Raw genomic sequence first — 18,435 nt, 5'->3', positions numbered from 1 at the left:
CGTTAGTTATTTATTAGTCACGGGACCCCAGCAGCGTCCTGTAGACCTGAAAGAATAGATTTTTTTCACCGCACAAGAAGCCAATAGACGTTAAGCAACTTGTGAAGTATAAAGCTTAAAAAGTTCAGGTCCTGGAATCAGCATCAGGGAGGAATAAAATGGTACTGGTGCATCTCCACTCCTATTTGGAAAATACGGCTCATTACCTGACAGTGACAGTATTCACATCACCGTGTGTGTCTTTATTTTCTGGTGGGAATGTGGAGAGGCTGTAGAGGCATTTTTTTCAAAGAGAGAAAGCCTCGATTCTGCTGCTGACAACCAACTAGGACAGCTGGCCTGGGAGCCCGTTGACGTGCCCAGTGGAAGCCTGAATGGCTTCAGGCGCTTGGCATCGCAGCTCCTCTTCCCCAGACAACCCCGCTTGTTTGGGCACCCTCTCCTCCTCCGTCTCCAGCCTGTCTGTCGCTTTACCTTGAGACAATGCGGGATAGCGCCGAGCTTTGTGCTGCCTCGTCCTCAACGCTGCAGCTGTCGTGTGCCGCCGAACCGCCGCGATTTGTTTCATCATTTTAATTCCTGTCACGGATCTTTTCATGCAGTCAGTTGAATATTTGTGTTTTGGATGATTAGAAAATGATGAGTTGTACCGGCAGAGGCCATGTTTATCCTCTTGATGAGGTTTTATTCCATCTAAAGGCTTGGCTCAGTCACATTCCAAGCTGTACATTGAAGGAGAAGCCGGATGGTAATAACGGCTGAGATGATGAAACAGGCTGATGTGGCTGTTTAATTACGTGTAAAGACCGGGTTGAGACCATCAAAGACAACCACACTGCTGTCCCATCATGCACCTCATTTAACAGCGGAACAATGAAAGAATGATAATTGTGTAGAGAAATGAGACCACGGCATTGTCTTCTGTTCCCCTCAAAAGATTACGCATCGCCCAAAGCCCCGGCAGCAAACATCATGCATCTTACTGATCTGCAGGTGTGTGGAGATGGCTACAACAGCTTGAGTGCAGTCGGCAATGCATTTTACTGAGCATGAAAATCAATTTCACGTCTCAGCTATTGTGGCAGAGACACTGTAGCTTCTTCATGGTCCAGCACAGTGTTTAATAAGCGGCTTTTTTTTTTTTTTTTATGCAGAGCAGACCTGCGTTAGGGCCGGGGCTGCGCGAAGAGGAGCATCGGTGGAAGAAATTCTGAGGTTGCCCCGCAATCATATGCAGCGCATTGTGACACAACTCCCAGAGCTCTTGTCAATATGTGGTTAAGTACAGCGCTGAGTGAAGGGGTGGCTCCCGTAAAGATTAGAGCCTGTTTGCATAAAAGAGAATGCTGACAAAAGTGATGATGGACTAGCGCGAGATAAGCGTAACCTCTGAGGGAAAAGAGCTGTCCTCAGAGGGCTCTGTCGAACTTCAGGCGGCAGCAGCAGCAGGCTGCGAGAGGAGTCCGGCAAACAAGCATCAAAGACGAGCGATTGGTATTCAGGACGTTGCGTGCGACACTTCAATGACAAAGTGCACCCCCAGAGCCTCAACTTTCATTTCTGCATACTTGAGATGCAGGTAGTCCTGGCACACAGGATGTTGGGGGAAAGTGGTGATGACCACGGACAAAATAGAGGGGAAGTAAAGTAGAAGGGAAAATGTAGTGGTGGGTGTTCGGAGATGGCATTTAGATACACAAGCAGTGGAGTGTATGCGGGAGAGGCCGTAATGAATGCAGCCTGCGACGCCAAAGGAGGAATAAAAAAAATCAGGCTGCAGTTCGGAGGGCAGTGGACAGAGGTCTGGAAATGCTGCATAACTCAGAATCAATACAGATTAAGCGGTGGTTTAGAATGGAGAGGGCAATTTCTTTGACTTTGGACTTTAATCACTTGTCCCATCCCAGACGCTTTAATGACATTGCTGGAGACTTCTAGGACTGCGCAATCTCCTATTTCTAGATTTACTAATGATTTTACTTAAGTACACAAAAGCAAATCCCTCCTGTCTTTCTTCCTGTCGGCTTTCCGTTTCGTCTGTTTCAGTGCATCGCTAAAGACTTTAAGGGGTTTTAATTATGCTGGCCAATAAGCAGTTTAACTAGACCGCTAACAGATCCCTGCAAGGTAGCTTGTAGGTGTCTTAATGTGAGATAGCAACACTTGTATCCACTAAGGAGATGGTAAATGGATGGTAAATGGACTTGCATTTCTATAGTGTGTCTGAGGTCTACAAACCACTCAAAGCGCACTGATTGCAGAGAGGCTGCCGAGCAAGGTGCCAGCTACTCATCAGGAGCAATTTGGGGTTCAGTATCTCGATCAAGGATAGACAGAGTTTCCCAAATGGTCAAAAATCAGTTAATGCCAGTATGTGAAAACAGTTACTGTATATAAGAAAAATATAACCTCCCTGCATCCCCAACCCCACCTTTAAAACTCTGTTGGCCCCAAATGGAAAAAAAAACAAAAAACAAAAACTTGATATAATTGGCTGAAGCTTGCACCAAACTGCCGACCTCCGCTCCGAGGAAACCTTCATTTGTATGTGCATGCATAACTGTGCCTGAGTGGCTTGTGCGTTCAAATGTGCATGTGATTTGGTGATTCCAAGGCTTCTCCCCAGAAGAAGAATAATAAGCACCCACCAGTTTCCCCTCTGGGATGCCTCTGACCTTGTCTTGCTGAAGGCATGTCCTGTTCTCTTTTCTTCCTCATGTCAGGTCACCGGGCTGGAATAACAGGCCTCGGTTTGTCTTTATGACTCTTAAAAGACAGCAGGGAACTCACTGCTTTCAGACAGATTTGCGGGAGGAACACCTACGCAGATGATGTAACTGTGTCGCTTAGGTAGGAGGGCTGGCTGAGATCGACTATTTAGGTACTTCATTATGAATGCAGCAGCAGTATGATTGTTTTAGTATAATTTGAGTACACTGAGGAGGTGGATTATGCCGTTTTGCAAGTTGCCCAACATCAACTCGTCTTTCTTTCCACTTTATACAATGGCTATGAATTGTAGACACTCCTTGTTAATTGTCCGGAAGCTCATTTAGAAAACAGTGATATGTCCTATCAGGCCATTATACGGTGAGGAGGAGAGTCACATGTGCAAAGCTGTAGTTACGGCCGTATGTAACTGCTCAACAAATTGTCTATTTGCTGATGATGGACTTTTCAGTCATTATTGCCTCATTGAATTTGAAATGACTACCACAGATCGGAATGTGAACGACAGTGTTTTAAAGGACACTGGAATAGACTTTGAATGCCTTGTTCAGGTGTCTCTGTGTTTCCTTGAGTGTGCATATTCGTGTGCCAGCGATCGATAATCTAATGTCTCTCTTTCCTTTGCTGGGCTTTCTCACTGTATCTTGTGTTTTTCTTCTCTCCCTCCATCAGAATCTGCCTCTAGCATCTCACTGCCGACTTTAGTTGCGGCGGAATCGGCCTATTTAGGTTTCGGTCGCACTCCGTCTCCGCTCTGATATTGATGAATTGACTTCATAAAGCACCGAGGCAGCGCACTCTGTCGTCAGTAATCAATGCCCAGATCCATTCTTTTCTCTTCATTTGAGGAGGCGTCTGGAGCTTTCCCCACTGCAGAGCAGATGAGCCCCGGGTCTTCGGGGAAATTGTCCTCCAAACTAGTGTCCTTTTTTCCCTGATGTCTGACACATGCGAATTGAGCACATTTAACAAGATTGTCAACAAAAACATCACATACGACTCGGACTGCCCTCATTGTGTTTTGCATTAAAAAATAATGGCCATTACCCAAACTTCAAAGCTTGTACATCCAAGCGGAGGACATTCATCATGCAGACTCTTTAATCTGTGTTATGTTACTGTCTCATCCCATCCTCACGCTTGGCCTGATGCTCTGTGACAGATGCCTACAAACAAATTGTATATGATTACGTAAAGTACTTTGCTTAGGTCAAGGTTAATGCTTTTGTTTATTAATAGAAGTGCATTACAGATGGATGTGTTCCTGAGATGAGTCACTATACCCATCAGTATGTTTTGACATGCAAAGCTGCAGAGCTCGGCATCCATAAGTGGTTATCTAAGTGTACTTTTTCTTAAAGGGTCTTGACTATTTAACTTGTATCCTTAGTTGACTCTGTGACCTCTTAACGAGCCACGGGACTCGGGGTTCTTTACAATATTGATTAAGTTGTGCATTATTCTTCAATTAAAGCGACAATATGTAGAAATTGGTATTTTGTGCAATAAACGTGTTCGTAAAATGTCCCATTGGACCAAAAGTCTGTTCACGATGTTTGTCACCCTAAATATCTTTCCGCATTCAAATATGCAGGAAAGGACAAAGTCAGGTTGCCTTTGCTATAATGGTGACGAATGTGAACACGTGAAACAGTTGCAGTTTGGTAAAGTTTGTGCATCAGAGCTACTTGGCTAGGTTTAGGAAAAGAAGGCAGAAGTGGAAAACTTTTAAACTCCCAATTTTTCAGCCAGTATAGACTTGAGAATGGTCGGCCATACTGGAACGATGGACCTTGAAGTAGTAGTTATGATAATAGAATAATGGGCTGTGGGATAAGTGGGCGCTCCCGTCCAGTGGGACACTTTTCAGTCTGTTGGGCTCCAGGATTAAGACAGTGGTACATTATATCTGTTAAACATCAGCATGTTAGCATTGTCTTAGCATGCATGTTGGCATGCTGATAATAACATTTAGCTCCACATCCCACTGTTCCTCACAGAGCTTCTAATGCAGCTGCAGACTCTTGATAAATTACTTGTAACAACTATCTAGCTATGAAATTATTTTTCTGTCAGTCAGCTAATGAATGAATTGGCCGGTCATTTCAGATTTCGCTGTTACAACACTGTGGCTTTGTGAGGTGAAAAACGCTGCAGGGGAAGTGTCTCCGGCAGATGTTGGTACACCAACAGCTTGTCCATATTCCATTCACCAGCCGTCTGGTTGACAGTCGATCTTTGGATTGAGCCAGTTCTTGAAATCCATCCAACCCTCTCGTCTCTCTCTGGCCTTTACTAAAAAGAAAGTCTTTTTTTTATGTGGGATCCAGTGCGCAGTGCACACAGAGCCACTCGGGAACTGGCTCATCACTGCTTGGACCGGGATCTGTTCAAAGTGCGAAACGCCTATGCCAAAATAAATCCAGCGGTATTGAATAATTTAATTGATGCTTATTATAGATAGCGCTCAACTCCCACAGATTTTTACAGGCTCGCTAAGCCTGACCCCAGGCGCTGGGAAAATGCTCATCTGTGTCACTTTGTGATGGGTTGCCTTGTGTCTGCACAACCCCGCTTTCTCCTGCTTCACATGCGCATTACCTCGGAGTCGCAGCGGAGACGTTACATTCAGGACTATGTTGTTGAAACGAATGACTGTAATAAGTTCTACAGGTTGAAATTAAGACCGTAAACCAAGGTTAAGATTCACTAACAGAGATCTGTCAAAAACTTTCGCGAATTCCCATATAAATGGTGATCACCCACAGTTCACCGCTGCAAAAGTTTAATTACGGAAGATATTTTTTCATAATAAAGTCTGCAAATGCCAGTTTTTCTGCAGAAAACCCAATTTGCGCGACACTTATATACTGTACAGGTGATGTGTGATCCTCGCTTACGCTCAGTGGATCTGAGCCTCGAGCTGCAACATAATGTTTAAAGAGTCCCATGAAGAGAAATGGGTTTTGTAAATTCTTGTACTTCACGATCGTGCAAAAGAAGTCCGCCAGCTTTATTTTCTGGGAGTATTTAAAGATATCACACTGCCACTTTCCAAGATGTCTATAAATACTTCACGATGCCAGTGTTAACGAAGCGATCGTTAAGCACAAGAATCCCACAAAACCCATTGAATGCAGGCGATCTTTCCGTATCCCTGAACGACTTTTTTCTCTCCCTTTTCTTCCCTGCACAGAGGTCCAAAATAGCAGTGTATGAGAAGATGTGGTCATACATGAAATCCGCTGAGCCCTCAGTGTTTGTTAAGACCACGCCCGATGGCGTAGCCCGGGTACGAAAGTCAAAGGGCAAGTTCGCCTTTCTCCTCGAGTCCACCATGAACGAGTACATCGAGCAGCGGAAGCCCTGCGACACCATGAAAGTGGGCGGGAACCTCGACTCGAAAGGCTACGGCGTGGCGACGCCCAAAGGCTCAGCATTAAGGTGGGTGGAATAATATAACAATATTCTCCATGTTGTTATAGTATTCCACCTACCCTGATGTCCCCTGTTGTCATTGTCTTCTCTTCCTCTTCTTGTTTTTGTTTATGGACACAGAGGTAACGGTGGTATGCCTTTCAATGATACAACGGTTAAAGAATGATAGTCACTGTTTTTCTATTTGTACAGTATAAATATTCATATATATATATATATATGTGTGATAAGAGTTGCTAATTTCTGTTAGAAGACTCCAATCCAGTTGATAAGGCTAAAGCTAACAATCATTTCATATTTATGTCTCTCTTACTGTTGCCTTTCTCTCTCCTTCGATCTCTCCTCCTGTCCCGTATGTGCTGTCCTACCTGACTGTTGTGTTGTCACTTTTAATTTAACAGTTCAATGGTTTTTCAATTTAGCCTTTAAAAGCTGCGCTGTCACTTGTGACGAATGTTAATTGCATGATGTTTGTTGTTGTTACTTTTTTCTTCTCAATGACAAGTGTCCCCATCCCGCACACTTCAGTTTTCTAAACTACGTAACCCTTCATGCCACCTTTTCCAAGATTTAACACTGTCTTTACCTTATATGAGCCTTTCTTATTTCTCCTTAAATTCTTAAACAATTTGTCCTCTCCTAGACCATTCTGATTAACAGATGTGCATAAGCCCCTGCTTTTGACAGTGGTAGCCTCTCTACCATCACCTATCATTATGATGCTTAGTACAATTATTACTTTGCATTAGATTTCTCACGGACCTGTGCATTTTCTTACAAGTTATGTTTTATCGTTTCAAGAAATGCTGTTAACCTGGCAGTTTTAAAACTGAATGAGCAAGGCCTCTTGGACAAATTGAAAAACAAATGGTGGTACGACAAGGGAGAGTGCGGCAGCGGGGGAGGTGACTCCAAGGTCAGCCTCGATGTCACCACAATCGGGTACCATAGTGCAGAGTAATCGGCAAGGCTGTTGCAACTACCCAACCGCAACCAAACCAACTGTCCGCCACGACCAACCTGCTGCTGCCCCACGGCAGATTACCAAATTAACTGCTAGTTCTGACCAGACGCTTTAACAGCTCAGATCAAACTAAGGAGCCTTTGTTAAGCCAACAGAAAAAATGATATTTGTGATTAGCGAGGCTGATAGATAAGAGTGAGGATAGACAGAGAGTTTTCTCTCTGTATGACAAGCTCTGCAAAAGGGATATCTATGAGGTGAATGTGGCTGCCCTGCACTTGTGAAAGGTTGAGCCTTTTTTTTATTTCAGCCTTACACATGTGTAGGGCAGATCACTTAGGGTTATATTAGGACTTTGTCTAGGGAGCTCTGACAGGCTGAGTAAAAGCAGTCGATGAAGTCACACACATGTGATTCGAGAGGAAGCCTTTAAGTTTGCAAGTGATAGAATATTTCCGATTGACAAGGCCATAAAACCTCCAGCCTTCCCTCCTGAAGGTGAAGTTTGCTAATCCTGTAAAGTACATGGCTTAGCAGTACTTCGCCGCACAGCTGCTTCACATCCGTGACACTGGCCCAGAACCCATGAGCGCTAAAGCCGACGGATAAATTCTACCTAAAAAAAACTTCAAAATGGCTGCCCATCTGAGGCCGACAGGGAAGCAAGGGGAACAGCGGCGTCTTGAGGGGACTAAGCATTTCAGGCAAACGTGAGAATTCTAATTAAACAAAAGAGTTTTTAATGAGTCATCTGATAAACTACCTGTGGTCTGATCCCACTACATGCAGCTCCTACACCCCAGCTCATTAATAACCCAGCTGTGACCCTTTTGACCATCAGATCTCTCCCTCTTCTTCTGTGGTTAAATGATGAATGATCCATTATGGGAGCTAATGGTGCAAAGTGTGAAACCCCACTCAGCCATGACATCTTAGCTTAATGTTACGCAGATTATGTGTCATGAAGCATTGTGCTACTCTCACTAGATTACCTATAAGGCAGTAGCGTTATATTCTTCACAATGCAAGTCAATTTACTGACAAATGATGCTGTCAGCTCACATGTGATGACGTGGGCCAGGCGATTGGCTAGATAACAGACAAGCTGCAAGCTCCCAAGGACTGCAGATTGTGTTATTACACTCCTAATGCCATTTGTCGTAGATTGGCCAAGACCACAATGAGCAGTTAAATTGCTGCCATTTTTAAAATAGCATCAACACAAGAGGCTTTGTGAGGCCGAGATCAAATAATGTCTGACTAAATGCCTGTGGTTCATTCCTAAAAAAGGATTTTATGTTCAAAAGTCACCTTTCTTTCAGTGTTTGCTTTGCTAACATCGCTGTGTTCTGTAGTCACTGAGCTCAGGAGGCCTGGCTGTGCTACAAAGAGCTCATGCCAAGGAGACATTTCAAAGCATCTTGTTTCTCGTGCCGTCATCGATCTTTTATCATGCACAGGTATGTACTCTACATCTATTTCCTGGCTCGTTGCGGCTGCCCAGGACTCAGCGGCCAGGTCCGATTAGCTGGAATAAAGCTGCCCGGAGCGCTGCGCTCCAAACAGCGCATCGCTTGGCCCTGCCCAGCTCCCCACTCCATGTTCCAACAGACATCAGGAGATGCACATAGTCCTGCACACAGCTGCATGCACCCACAGTTAACACAGCTCTTTCCTGCCCTCAGGCATAACACAGTGAAGCCTTGATTGAGTTTCAGACACAGAGCATGTTGCAGGGTAATTGCATTGTTAATCAATGTCTCTCCGAGCCAAGACAATGGTCTGGTCTTCACAGTCCGTTTCTCCAGATTGGCTATGAGGGATATACAGTGGTGTAATCTTCTCTCAGTGCATTACGCATTATGTGGAACCCCTCTGGGGACATTGTTCCTAGGGAGTAGTCAGGTCAGTCATTTATCGATGTGCTATTTCTCTCTTGTACACAAAGACATTGACCTGAACCACAAATGTTATAGTATGACTACCCAATGTGATCCAATATCCAGTTCCCTTAAGAACTGTAGTGCAATAGGAGATTATGATCGTTCATATTTATACACAGTATGTTCATGTCAAAATATATCTGTTAGTCTGTAGATATATTTGTACATGGCAATTAAAAAGCAATTTGGTATTCAGATCGTTGGCTTTAATGTGCTACAAGGAACATTTAAGTGGTTGTGAAACAGAATCAGTTTAACGCTGATGCTTCTATATGACCTACATAAGCACACAAGACCACCAGCCAGAAGATTTGCTATTTCTGCGCAGTTATTATAGTTCTTCTCTGTGCCTGACACCGGGACGGATTCTGACATATCCGGGATACATTGAGGGGTCTCACAGAAGAAAGAAGCTGCTCTGTAGTCTGATGGTAAAACAAAGTTCACTATGTTTCGCCATCATCATATTGAACCTACACAGCCACAAATGGATACACTTCCTCATCACTATGCATCCTGTTAATCACTGTGTTGACAAAGAAGAGGAGTGTTAGAAATACATTGCTTGCAAAACAAATGCAGGTCAAGAACTTTTCATCAGGAGGCAGTGGTGCTCCTGTCACTGTCGTCTACTGGGGCTGCCAGAATCAACAAAAAAGGAATGTTCCTTGTAGCAGTTTTAAGGCAGAGCATCAGTGTCACACAGAAAACACTCCACTGCAAGTCCAGCATTTAAATCCTCATATAAATGGAGGATTAATATCAACATTTACTCATCAAAAGTAAAAGTACTCGCAGTGCAGTGCAGTAAAATATGATGTTTAATGTTGCTACAGCATTAACATGAATGGCGCAATTTTACTGCTGTAGATCGTTACAGTTGAACTGTTTTTTTACTACTTTACACACTCTTGGCTCATTTAATCCACAGTTTAATGCTTTGCTGTCCTGTGAGAACCACACATCTCTATAAAGTCCACTTTTCAACAATATTTCCAGATTTATGACAATTTTCCAGGTAATCAAAGAGGTGTTTTAAAGGAGATCTATTGTGTCCTTTTTGTTTGTTTTTGCCTTCTCTTTAGTATTTTATATACAGTATTTTCTTGTGTATGTTGACAGTTTTGAAAGTTCAAATAGGTCAAAGTCTGCACCAATGAAAGCTCCTCACTCCCACAGAAAACAGAACTCCTGAAACACCTCGTCAGTAGTCTCGCCTTTAATTCTGTGACTTTGTGACATCACACTACGTTACCATATCAAACATGTGCATAATTTGCCCCTAGCGGCTAGTTTGACATGTAGGAAGTGATTTAGCACAGCTGCCCTGTTGTTTGTGTAGCTGGGTCATGTGTGAGCAGACCAATCAGAGCAGACTGGGTACTCAGGAGGGGGGCCCTTAAAGAGACAGGAGCTAAAACAGAGCGTTTCACACAGAGGGGGAATACAGAGCTGCAGCACTGGACAGGATGAGAAAACCAATGTGTTTTCTGAGCATTAATGCATGTAAACCTATTCTATTAGTAACCCAAAATAAAATTATGAACCTGAAAATGTGCAGAATATGTCTCCTTTAAATACTGTATTTAGCATAAGAAGAAGGAGCTTTTTTCAATTCCAAAAGAAATACTTCAGTTAAACAGGAGAAAAATCTAAATTTGAGATACATGCTTTTCACTGGACAGGACAGGTACAAACAATAGTAATCTGTTAAAGTAACAAGTAACTAAAGCTGTTGGACAAGTGGAGTAAAAAGTACAATATTTGCCTTTGCAGTAGAGTAGATGCATCAAATGTAAGAGGAAGTATCTTGAATTTGTGTAGTCCTTCACATCACCGCCGACGGCAGGAAACAGCTGTGTCGCACATTAGATTAAGCAGCTACAGGCAAAAATGAGAGGAATTATTCCACTGATACTGCTGAGCCTAGTCAGGCAGCCTCTTTGCAGTTCGGTTGGGACACACTTCATCTGACAGTAATCTGGCATAATTGGGAGATAAGATTTTTTTCCTTAGCGACATGCCGGGACAGAACACGCAAGAATTAATTAATGCTTTCACTTTTGGGCACGGTTGCTTGGATATGAAATTTGTTGTAATACCTCCAGAATTGATTGTTGTCATGCCGCTGACAGTAGCATTAGCAGTATTAGCCTTTCAGAGGATTAGGCAGAGGTTAGAGTCTGTCACTTACAGTTTTCTGTTTGTCAAGAACAGAGCTCCTGTTGGACTGAACTTGTGAAACGCTGGTCAGAAAGCTCCTGTGATCCGTCACTTGACCCCCTAAAAAAAAACAAAAAAAAAACTGATGCGCCCCCGATGCTTTTTAAATACTCACAGACTTGCAGATCGTACTTTCGAGTACCTGCTCGTCGCCCGTGGTAACAGCGTCTGCCGATTACTCAAAGCGATATGGGTAGGTCCTGGCTTTAGACTAGGGGTTATAAAGGTAATAGGTAGAATGCCTGCTCTCTGTGATGTTGACATGGCCAGGAGCCCTGCTTTATCGCTTTGTAAAGTATGTAGTAGTTTAAAAGTTGAATAACATAAAATAACATAATATAATGTTATTTATGTTATTTCCCACGTGAAGAACTCCTGTAAACCTTGCAGTATTGAAACTCAGTGAACAAGGCATCTTAGACAAGCTGAAAAACAAATGGTGGTACGATAAGGGTGAATGTGGAACCAAGGACTCTGGAAGTAAGGTCAGTCGCTGCAGGTCTTTTGTACTGATTCCAAATTGCATTTTGACGTACTGTTCATATGCAAGACAAGACTACTCTAACATCTGTAGTATACATTTTGTTTATTTGCTACACATACTTTTTCCTTTTTCCTCTTTTTTTCTCAGTTTTTTTTTTTTTCCGCCACAGACTGTAACACGGTCGAGACGTGGCCTATAACACAAGGCACTGCTTCCCCCGAAACCTTTTTTTACTTTTGAGACACTTTTTGATGCAGTTTTAAAAATATATATATATATACAACTCTCTCTCTTTTTTTGTGAAAAGCTGTAATGATAATACTGTGGGGGGAAAATTGCTAAAGTGCCTTTTCAGACACATTATTTCAATTGAATCACAGCAGTTGACCGTTGTTGATAAATGCTATTTTTGCTCATTTTCACTCTTGACATTCATGATACTTTGACCATTATGCTGCTGTTTCTATTTACCAAACTGTTAATGAAAATTTGATTTATTTGTGTTGTTACTAGTTTGCAATCGAGATGTGTCTATTAGATTCTTCGGCCTCCTGTGGTGTGACGAACGAGCAAAGCCTCTCATTGTGACGAGTTACTCAAATTCAACTCCTCTAAGCAGGCGAGAGCGCCGTAGGGCGTCCCTCTGAATCTTGTGGCTGCTCAGAGTTGAGGTTAGAGGCTCTGTTTGCACATTACAAGAAGCCGAGGAATGTAATAAACCCACTATTTAACCCTCTGAGATACATTTACAAAGCCTCAGATTACAGGTTAGGGTTGCTAGATAGCTTTTTACGATATCTCCACACTCATAGGGTTAAAACTGCAAATAGTAAAACTCTAATGAACAAATTTTTAAGGAATATGTTTGGTAGGTAAGCAGCAGCAAAATGGTTTGATCTTTAGTGTTTTTTTTTTGGTTTTTTTTTAATGGAGCTATCATTCATCTACTATGAATTTGACTGTACTGTATGACAATGTTGCCACTAGAGTTATACGTACATGTCGCTAAGAGGATGAAATAAATTAAATTTTTTAAAAAGACAGGGTTTTCAGAGCTATTGACCTATGCGATACTGACCAGCTTCCTAACATGGTCAAGAGCAGAAGCCATTTTTTTTTTTACACACATGTAGCGCAGGGAAGGGAGAGCTCTACATTCACCAGCAGCTAGAGCATTAAGAGCTGGCTTCTTTCTCCTAAGCGGAGAATGGTTTGACTATGGCAGTCTGAAGTTCCTTACGACTTTGCGACAGCCATGGGAAAATCAGTTCAGTCGAAAATTCTAGCCTTAGCACCTCATTACATCTTCAATTCTTTTGGTTGCTTGTAGCAGTTAGTTTCATATTCTGCCACATTTAGCAGGAGTAGGACAGAGTACGATGATTTACCGAAGCAGTTTTAGGTCTAAGGCAATGTGAGGCTCAGTATGAAGGATGCAGGCTGTGTTTTGTTCTGCTTGTCCTTGCTCCACCGCAAAACTCTTAACTATGTTATTCACTTTCCCCCAGGACAAGACAAGTGCTCTCAGCCTAAGCAATGTGGCTGGTGTCTTCTATATTCTGGTTGGAGGGCTGGGGCTGGCCATGATGGTGGCTCTGATAGAGTTCTGTTATAAATCACGGCAAGAAACCAAACGGCTGAAATTGGCCAAGAATGCCCAGAATTTTAAGCCGGCTCCCCCGACCAACACCCAGAACTTTGCCACATACAGAGAAGGCTACAACGTATACGGAACCGAGAGCGTTAAGATCTAAAGGTACGACGCCTTCTCCTCACTGTCCGCACGGTCCACCCCGGGGTGCTGCGGGAAATGAATCATTTAGCTTCCTGTCATATCAGTGAAAGTAAATAATTCATTTGTATGTGTTGCTGTATATAGCTGCTGTTCGCGAAGTAGTTTGCGGTTGTCATGTTTGACACAGCGGAACACACAAGTCTACTCAAATACAAAACCCTGAGATGTTGTTTTGCTCCTTGTAACGTATAGCTGCATGGAGAGAGCCTCGGGCTGCAGCACAGCACACTGAAAGTTGCCAGATGCACAAACTGCTGTTTCGTGAAGGATCATTGAACCGCTGTATGGAGCTATTCTGCACTGTTTAAAAGCACTTAGCGTTTTGTTAAAATGGGTTTCACTCTGTTTGATTTTTAAAGGGTCAAATTAGGTCCCAAGTTACCAACATAAAAACTTGCATATTTTCTCATGGAATTTAATTTGTTGTGTTGACAGCATTTTAAAAAAATTCCATTTAAAGGATTACATTTAAACAGTTTTACACATTTAAGTGTGTTTACAGGTTAGAGTACTATTGCATATGTGAAAGAAGTAGAATAAAAGATACTACAGGTGGCTCCAGAGGACAATGTGTGTAATCTGATAAATTGCCTCCGGTGATGTCACACATCGGCTCAGTTGCATTATGGGTAATGTAGGCTCCAGGTTTTGAAAAGCAAACAGGTGGTATTTCATTGCATCTGACTCATTTGTTGAAATGAAAATGATCAAAATCAATACAGTGGAACAGAGACATTGGCTTATCTACCCACAATGCAACTCAGCCACTGTCATTCCAGTGCTCCTTCTTGTGCTAGTGGTGTTAACACAAACACTCCCCCGTTCACAGTCTGGCATACTCGAGTCAGATGATGGGACCACTTACACAGCTAACAGAGCTAGCAAGCTAACAGCTGCTGCAGTTAGTGGTTGCCCTGATGATATGCCAGCCCCTACTTTTTTCAGTTTGACTTCAGGAGGTGACCAATTCTTACATGCTGCACTTTTAATGCAATGGATTTACCCTTTAAGGCAGTATTGATAGATTTACTCACTTTTAATGGCCATCAACTCCTGAGGGAAATATGTGGTTCATTAGCAGCTAAATGCACAACAAATTTACATTGACCAGCTAGTCGCTAAATGTATCTGTCATTTTGTACAGGTGCTTTGAAAACAGAACTAAAAAGTAACATTCTCATTACATGTAGAAATTGATTAGTGTGGCTTTAAAACTTCAACAGAATAACTTATTTCGGGATGATCCACAGAACACACTGTGAACATCTTCCATATAGACAGACAGGCAGTAAGAAAGAGCCACTGAAAGCTCATTTTGCCCTTTAACAGCGCTCAAAAAAAAAAAAAAAGTGGGAAAATATCTCCGTGCAGCAGTTCCACAGCATGGAGCCAAACAAAAGGGAGCGTTCCCCCGATAAGCACACTGTTAAATAATGTGTTAGTTTTGTATTTGATTGGATTGATTGCATGTGTGTTCTGTTGCTGCTCGTTAAACACAAAGTGTGACAGGTCTGTTTACAGGAGTGCAGCTGTACGGCAGAGCGCGATCATTTAAAGGCCCTGAAAACATATTTTCTCAATCAAGTTCTCACGTTGAGTGATTGAATCCTGCTACACGCTACATCGGATTTTCTGCCAAAGTAGCGATGTCGGGATTATTTACACGAGGGATTCCGGTGTTTGTTTTTTCGTCTGGGTCCATCTCACTGGTTTGACGTGGGCAGGGCTCAGTTGGAGGAAAAAAAAAAAGGCTGTGTACTAAAATACTAAAGGATGAGCTATCTGAGCTATCTTTGTATTCAGTTTAGGCAAAAATATTCACTTGAATCGAAAAATGACAATATTTCAAAAACAGTTTTCAGGGGCTTTAAAATAAAATAGAATTCCATCAGTTTTTTATTCACTTTGACATTTCTAATTCACGTATTTCCGCCCAACGTGAGTCACATGGATCATGATGTAAACGCTTCCTGACAGTCACATAAACCATGACTCCTGCGCTGTTTGCCTTTGCTCTGTATGTTGACACAGGTTTTTTTAGGAAACATTTCCATTGTCCCTTACAACTGTGACTAAAACATCTATGAGAAAGGACGGGATCACGGGGATTGAGCGCCGCAGCCAAATCTTCCGGGGCGGACACGGCACGATAATCTGCAATGACGACACGACTGGACTGGTCATGGGAAGAGCTGACGCGGTTCCCTCCTCTCAGTGCCTTATGGAACTCTGAGTCCAATCAATGCAACTCATTCACAATGATATTGCTTTTTGCTTGAAAACTCATACAAAACAGAAGAATGGTGCAGTGATTTTAAAAGTGTATATATCTCTATATATGTGATTATATAGATATATATAATTCATTTGACGTGTTACAATGAATGAGAGAACTAAAGCCATCATTTGCAACCCTAAGCACATTTTGAAGTGCCAGAAAGAGGACGAATCTTCTATTGTCTAATTGGTTTCTTGTAATCAATATGATCCGATTACTCTTCATCCTTCTGCTGCCAGATTTTCACTGGTTATGTGTGGTCAAATCATTTTACTAGATCTACTCAGTGCACTGTAAGACACTGGTTATTAGACAATAGCTTTTATACTGCTGTAAGTCACTTATTGTGACCTTGTACTTGTTTTAAAAGACATATTGATCTCACCGGAGCGAAATGCCATTTAGCCCAAAAACAATTACGAGCGCATTGTTTGTACTCCAAACTCTGGTGCTGCTGCCACTGTCTTCTGAACGTTCGATGGGGCTCATGAAGATGAGATAATGATCTGGTTTGGCTTCTACGCACCGCAGAGCCAGGTCATAATTTTCACTTCCACTACTGCCAAGAGTGTGTTTTGTATGACACAAAGTGTGTAAAGCAAAGTATTCACGCTCGAGTCGAACAGAAAAAAGGAAAAGAAAAAAAAACATTTAAAAACACCCGTTTGTGATTTACAGTTTGTAAAATATCAAAAGGAGCGCTGAAACTCGCTAAAGGTTTCTGTCGCTCCAGACAGTCTTTCCCTGAAGTCTCGAGTCTTCTGTACATGAAAGTAAAACCAAACAAAAAGGGTAATTCAATTGTAGATTAACTGCAATCCAATTAAAGGATAACAGTAATGGCTTTTAAACTGTAGTATTTTGGATTACCTTACCATTTTTCTTTTAACAACTGCACATTTTACAACGAGCTGTGGTTTGCTTTTCATTTGACTTTCCTTCCAATGAGCATTACAGTGTTTGGTGACTTCACTTAGTAAATGAAAATATATGAATACAAAATGGAAAAAATAGATTTATACAAGGTTATACCAGGGAGAGTCCTGAAGCTTAGCACATTTCCATATTGCTGTAATGATTTCCTTTATTTCAAGAAGACTGTGATTCCATAGGATTTAGGACGATAATTATCTAATCACCTGAAACTATGGGCCAATAGTTTTATATATATATAAATAAAAACTGATAATGTGAAGAAAAATACAGAGTTGTGAAAGACATGTACATTTAGATAAATGAGAGCTATTTATATTCCACAATGAAAGATTGGCCTCCCTTTTTATTTTCCTTTTGGTTCTTCTTTTCTAAGAAACTGCATGTGAAATCAGTGATGCTTGATGAGCTCTGCTACTCACGAAACCCGACCCTAGGTTAACGTTATAGAAACTCAGCCCTGTTTTCTTTTTCTTTTTTGTAAATCAGTTTCACCTTCTTTTTTGTTTTCTTTTTTTTTTTGTACACCTCACCTTCTGCGAAAAAGAACAGAAAAAAAAACACCTGAAAAAAACAAAAAAACAAAAAGTCACCAGGCATAGTAGTGGGTACAAAAGAGCAAGAGATGCATGCATAATTTGCTGAACCTCATTAGTGAGGCGCTGTACAGAGAATTTTAATACATTTTGTAAATAAAAAAATGTACAGGAAAAAAAAAAGGGGGTTGTCGAGTGTCTGTGTTCCTGTCGCTTTTCACAATGATGTTTTCTGAAATCTGTTGTAATTTTTTTTAAAAAAGAAAAAAAAAGAAGAAAAAAAACACTGCTGATGATTCGGTTGGCCTGCAGGTGGGGAGTGTAGAGCACAATCTCGACTCTGGTTAAACACGCCGCATACTTTTAACTCCAGTGTGGGTTCGCCCGAGCAGCCGCCCTGCAGACAAACACACAAAAAAGAGAGGAGCTCTCTTCCTGTGACTCTCTCGTATTGAGCCGCTCGTCTGTGGGAGCGTGTGTGTGCGTGTCTTGGATCAATAGCAAGCGCCATCTGCCTCACTCTTGCTCTCCTGCCTGGCATCCCGTCTGATTGAGGGGCTCCATTGACGGCTTCATCTGGCATGCGATCTTTCTCTCCCCTCTCTCTCTCTCTCCCCTCTCTCTCTCTCTCTCTCTCTCTCTCTCTAAGATGCTTTGTGACACAATCAATAATGTATTATTTTAACCACCAGCCGCTTGCAAAACATACTACACACAGAATTGCTGTGCCACGTAGAAAGTTTTTTGAAGCTTTCTATATATGTGTTTTCTGGGAGGACGTTTTCATCAGGATTTACTCAGGGAAGTAAATACAGCAAAAGGAGGGGACAGTTAATCATTTAAATCCTGCTTATCCCCCCCCCCCCCCCCCCCACAGTAAATTCTCCAATATACAGTAAATAAGCACAATGGATTGGCCCAGACAGTCTGTGTCATCTCACTGCTCTCTGGGTCTGCATTGTGTGGCGGAAAGAAATGAAATTCCTGCTTCCAGAGGATCCAGCCCGCCTGCCACAGCTGAAATACAAATCCAACAAACGTGGCAAAAGACCAGTATTTTCTCCTTCTCTCTCTCTCTCTCTCTCTTTCTCTCTCTCTCTCTCTTTCATTT

The 18,435-nt window shown here is 42.1% G+C and overlaps 1 protein-coding gene across 3 annotated transcripts in view; it reads left to right on the top strand.

Moving 5' to 3' along the window:
• The window catches only part of LOC119007729 (glutamate receptor 3), an 88,627-nt gene extending 71,120 nt beyond the window's left edge, over positions 1–17,507 (top strand). The window contains exons 13-16 of one of the 3 annotated variants that reach the window (XM_037077584.1): positions 5,927–6,174; positions 11,669–11,783; positions 13,291–13,538; positions 15,609–17,507. In XM_037077584.1, coding sequence (XP_036933479.1) covers positions 5,927–6,174; positions 11,669–11,783; positions 13,291–13,536 — 609 coding nt within the window. In that variant the 3' untranslated portion in view covers positions 13,537–13,538; positions 15,609–17,507. Of the gene's footprint in view, positions 1–5,926; positions 6,175–6,969; positions 7,085–11,668; positions 11,834–13,290; positions 13,539–15,608 lie in introns of those variants that run through there. The other 2 variants (XM_037077583.1, XM_037077585.1) reach the window with 2 other exon arrangements.
• Positions 17,508–18,435: the final 928 nt, after the last annotated feature.

The sequence above is a fragment of the Acanthopagrus latus genome, chromosome 18 (genome assembly GCF_904848185.1).
Source record: "Acanthopagrus latus isolate v.2019 chromosome 18, fAcaLat1.1, whole genome shotgun sequence".
NCBI classification, from domain to species: domain Eukaryota; kingdom Metazoa; phylum Chordata; class Actinopteri; order Spariformes; family Sparidae; genus Acanthopagrus; species Acanthopagrus latus.
The sequence above is the reverse complement of the archived record's forward strand: the minus strand, read 5'-3'. Positions and strand labels throughout refer to the sequence as shown.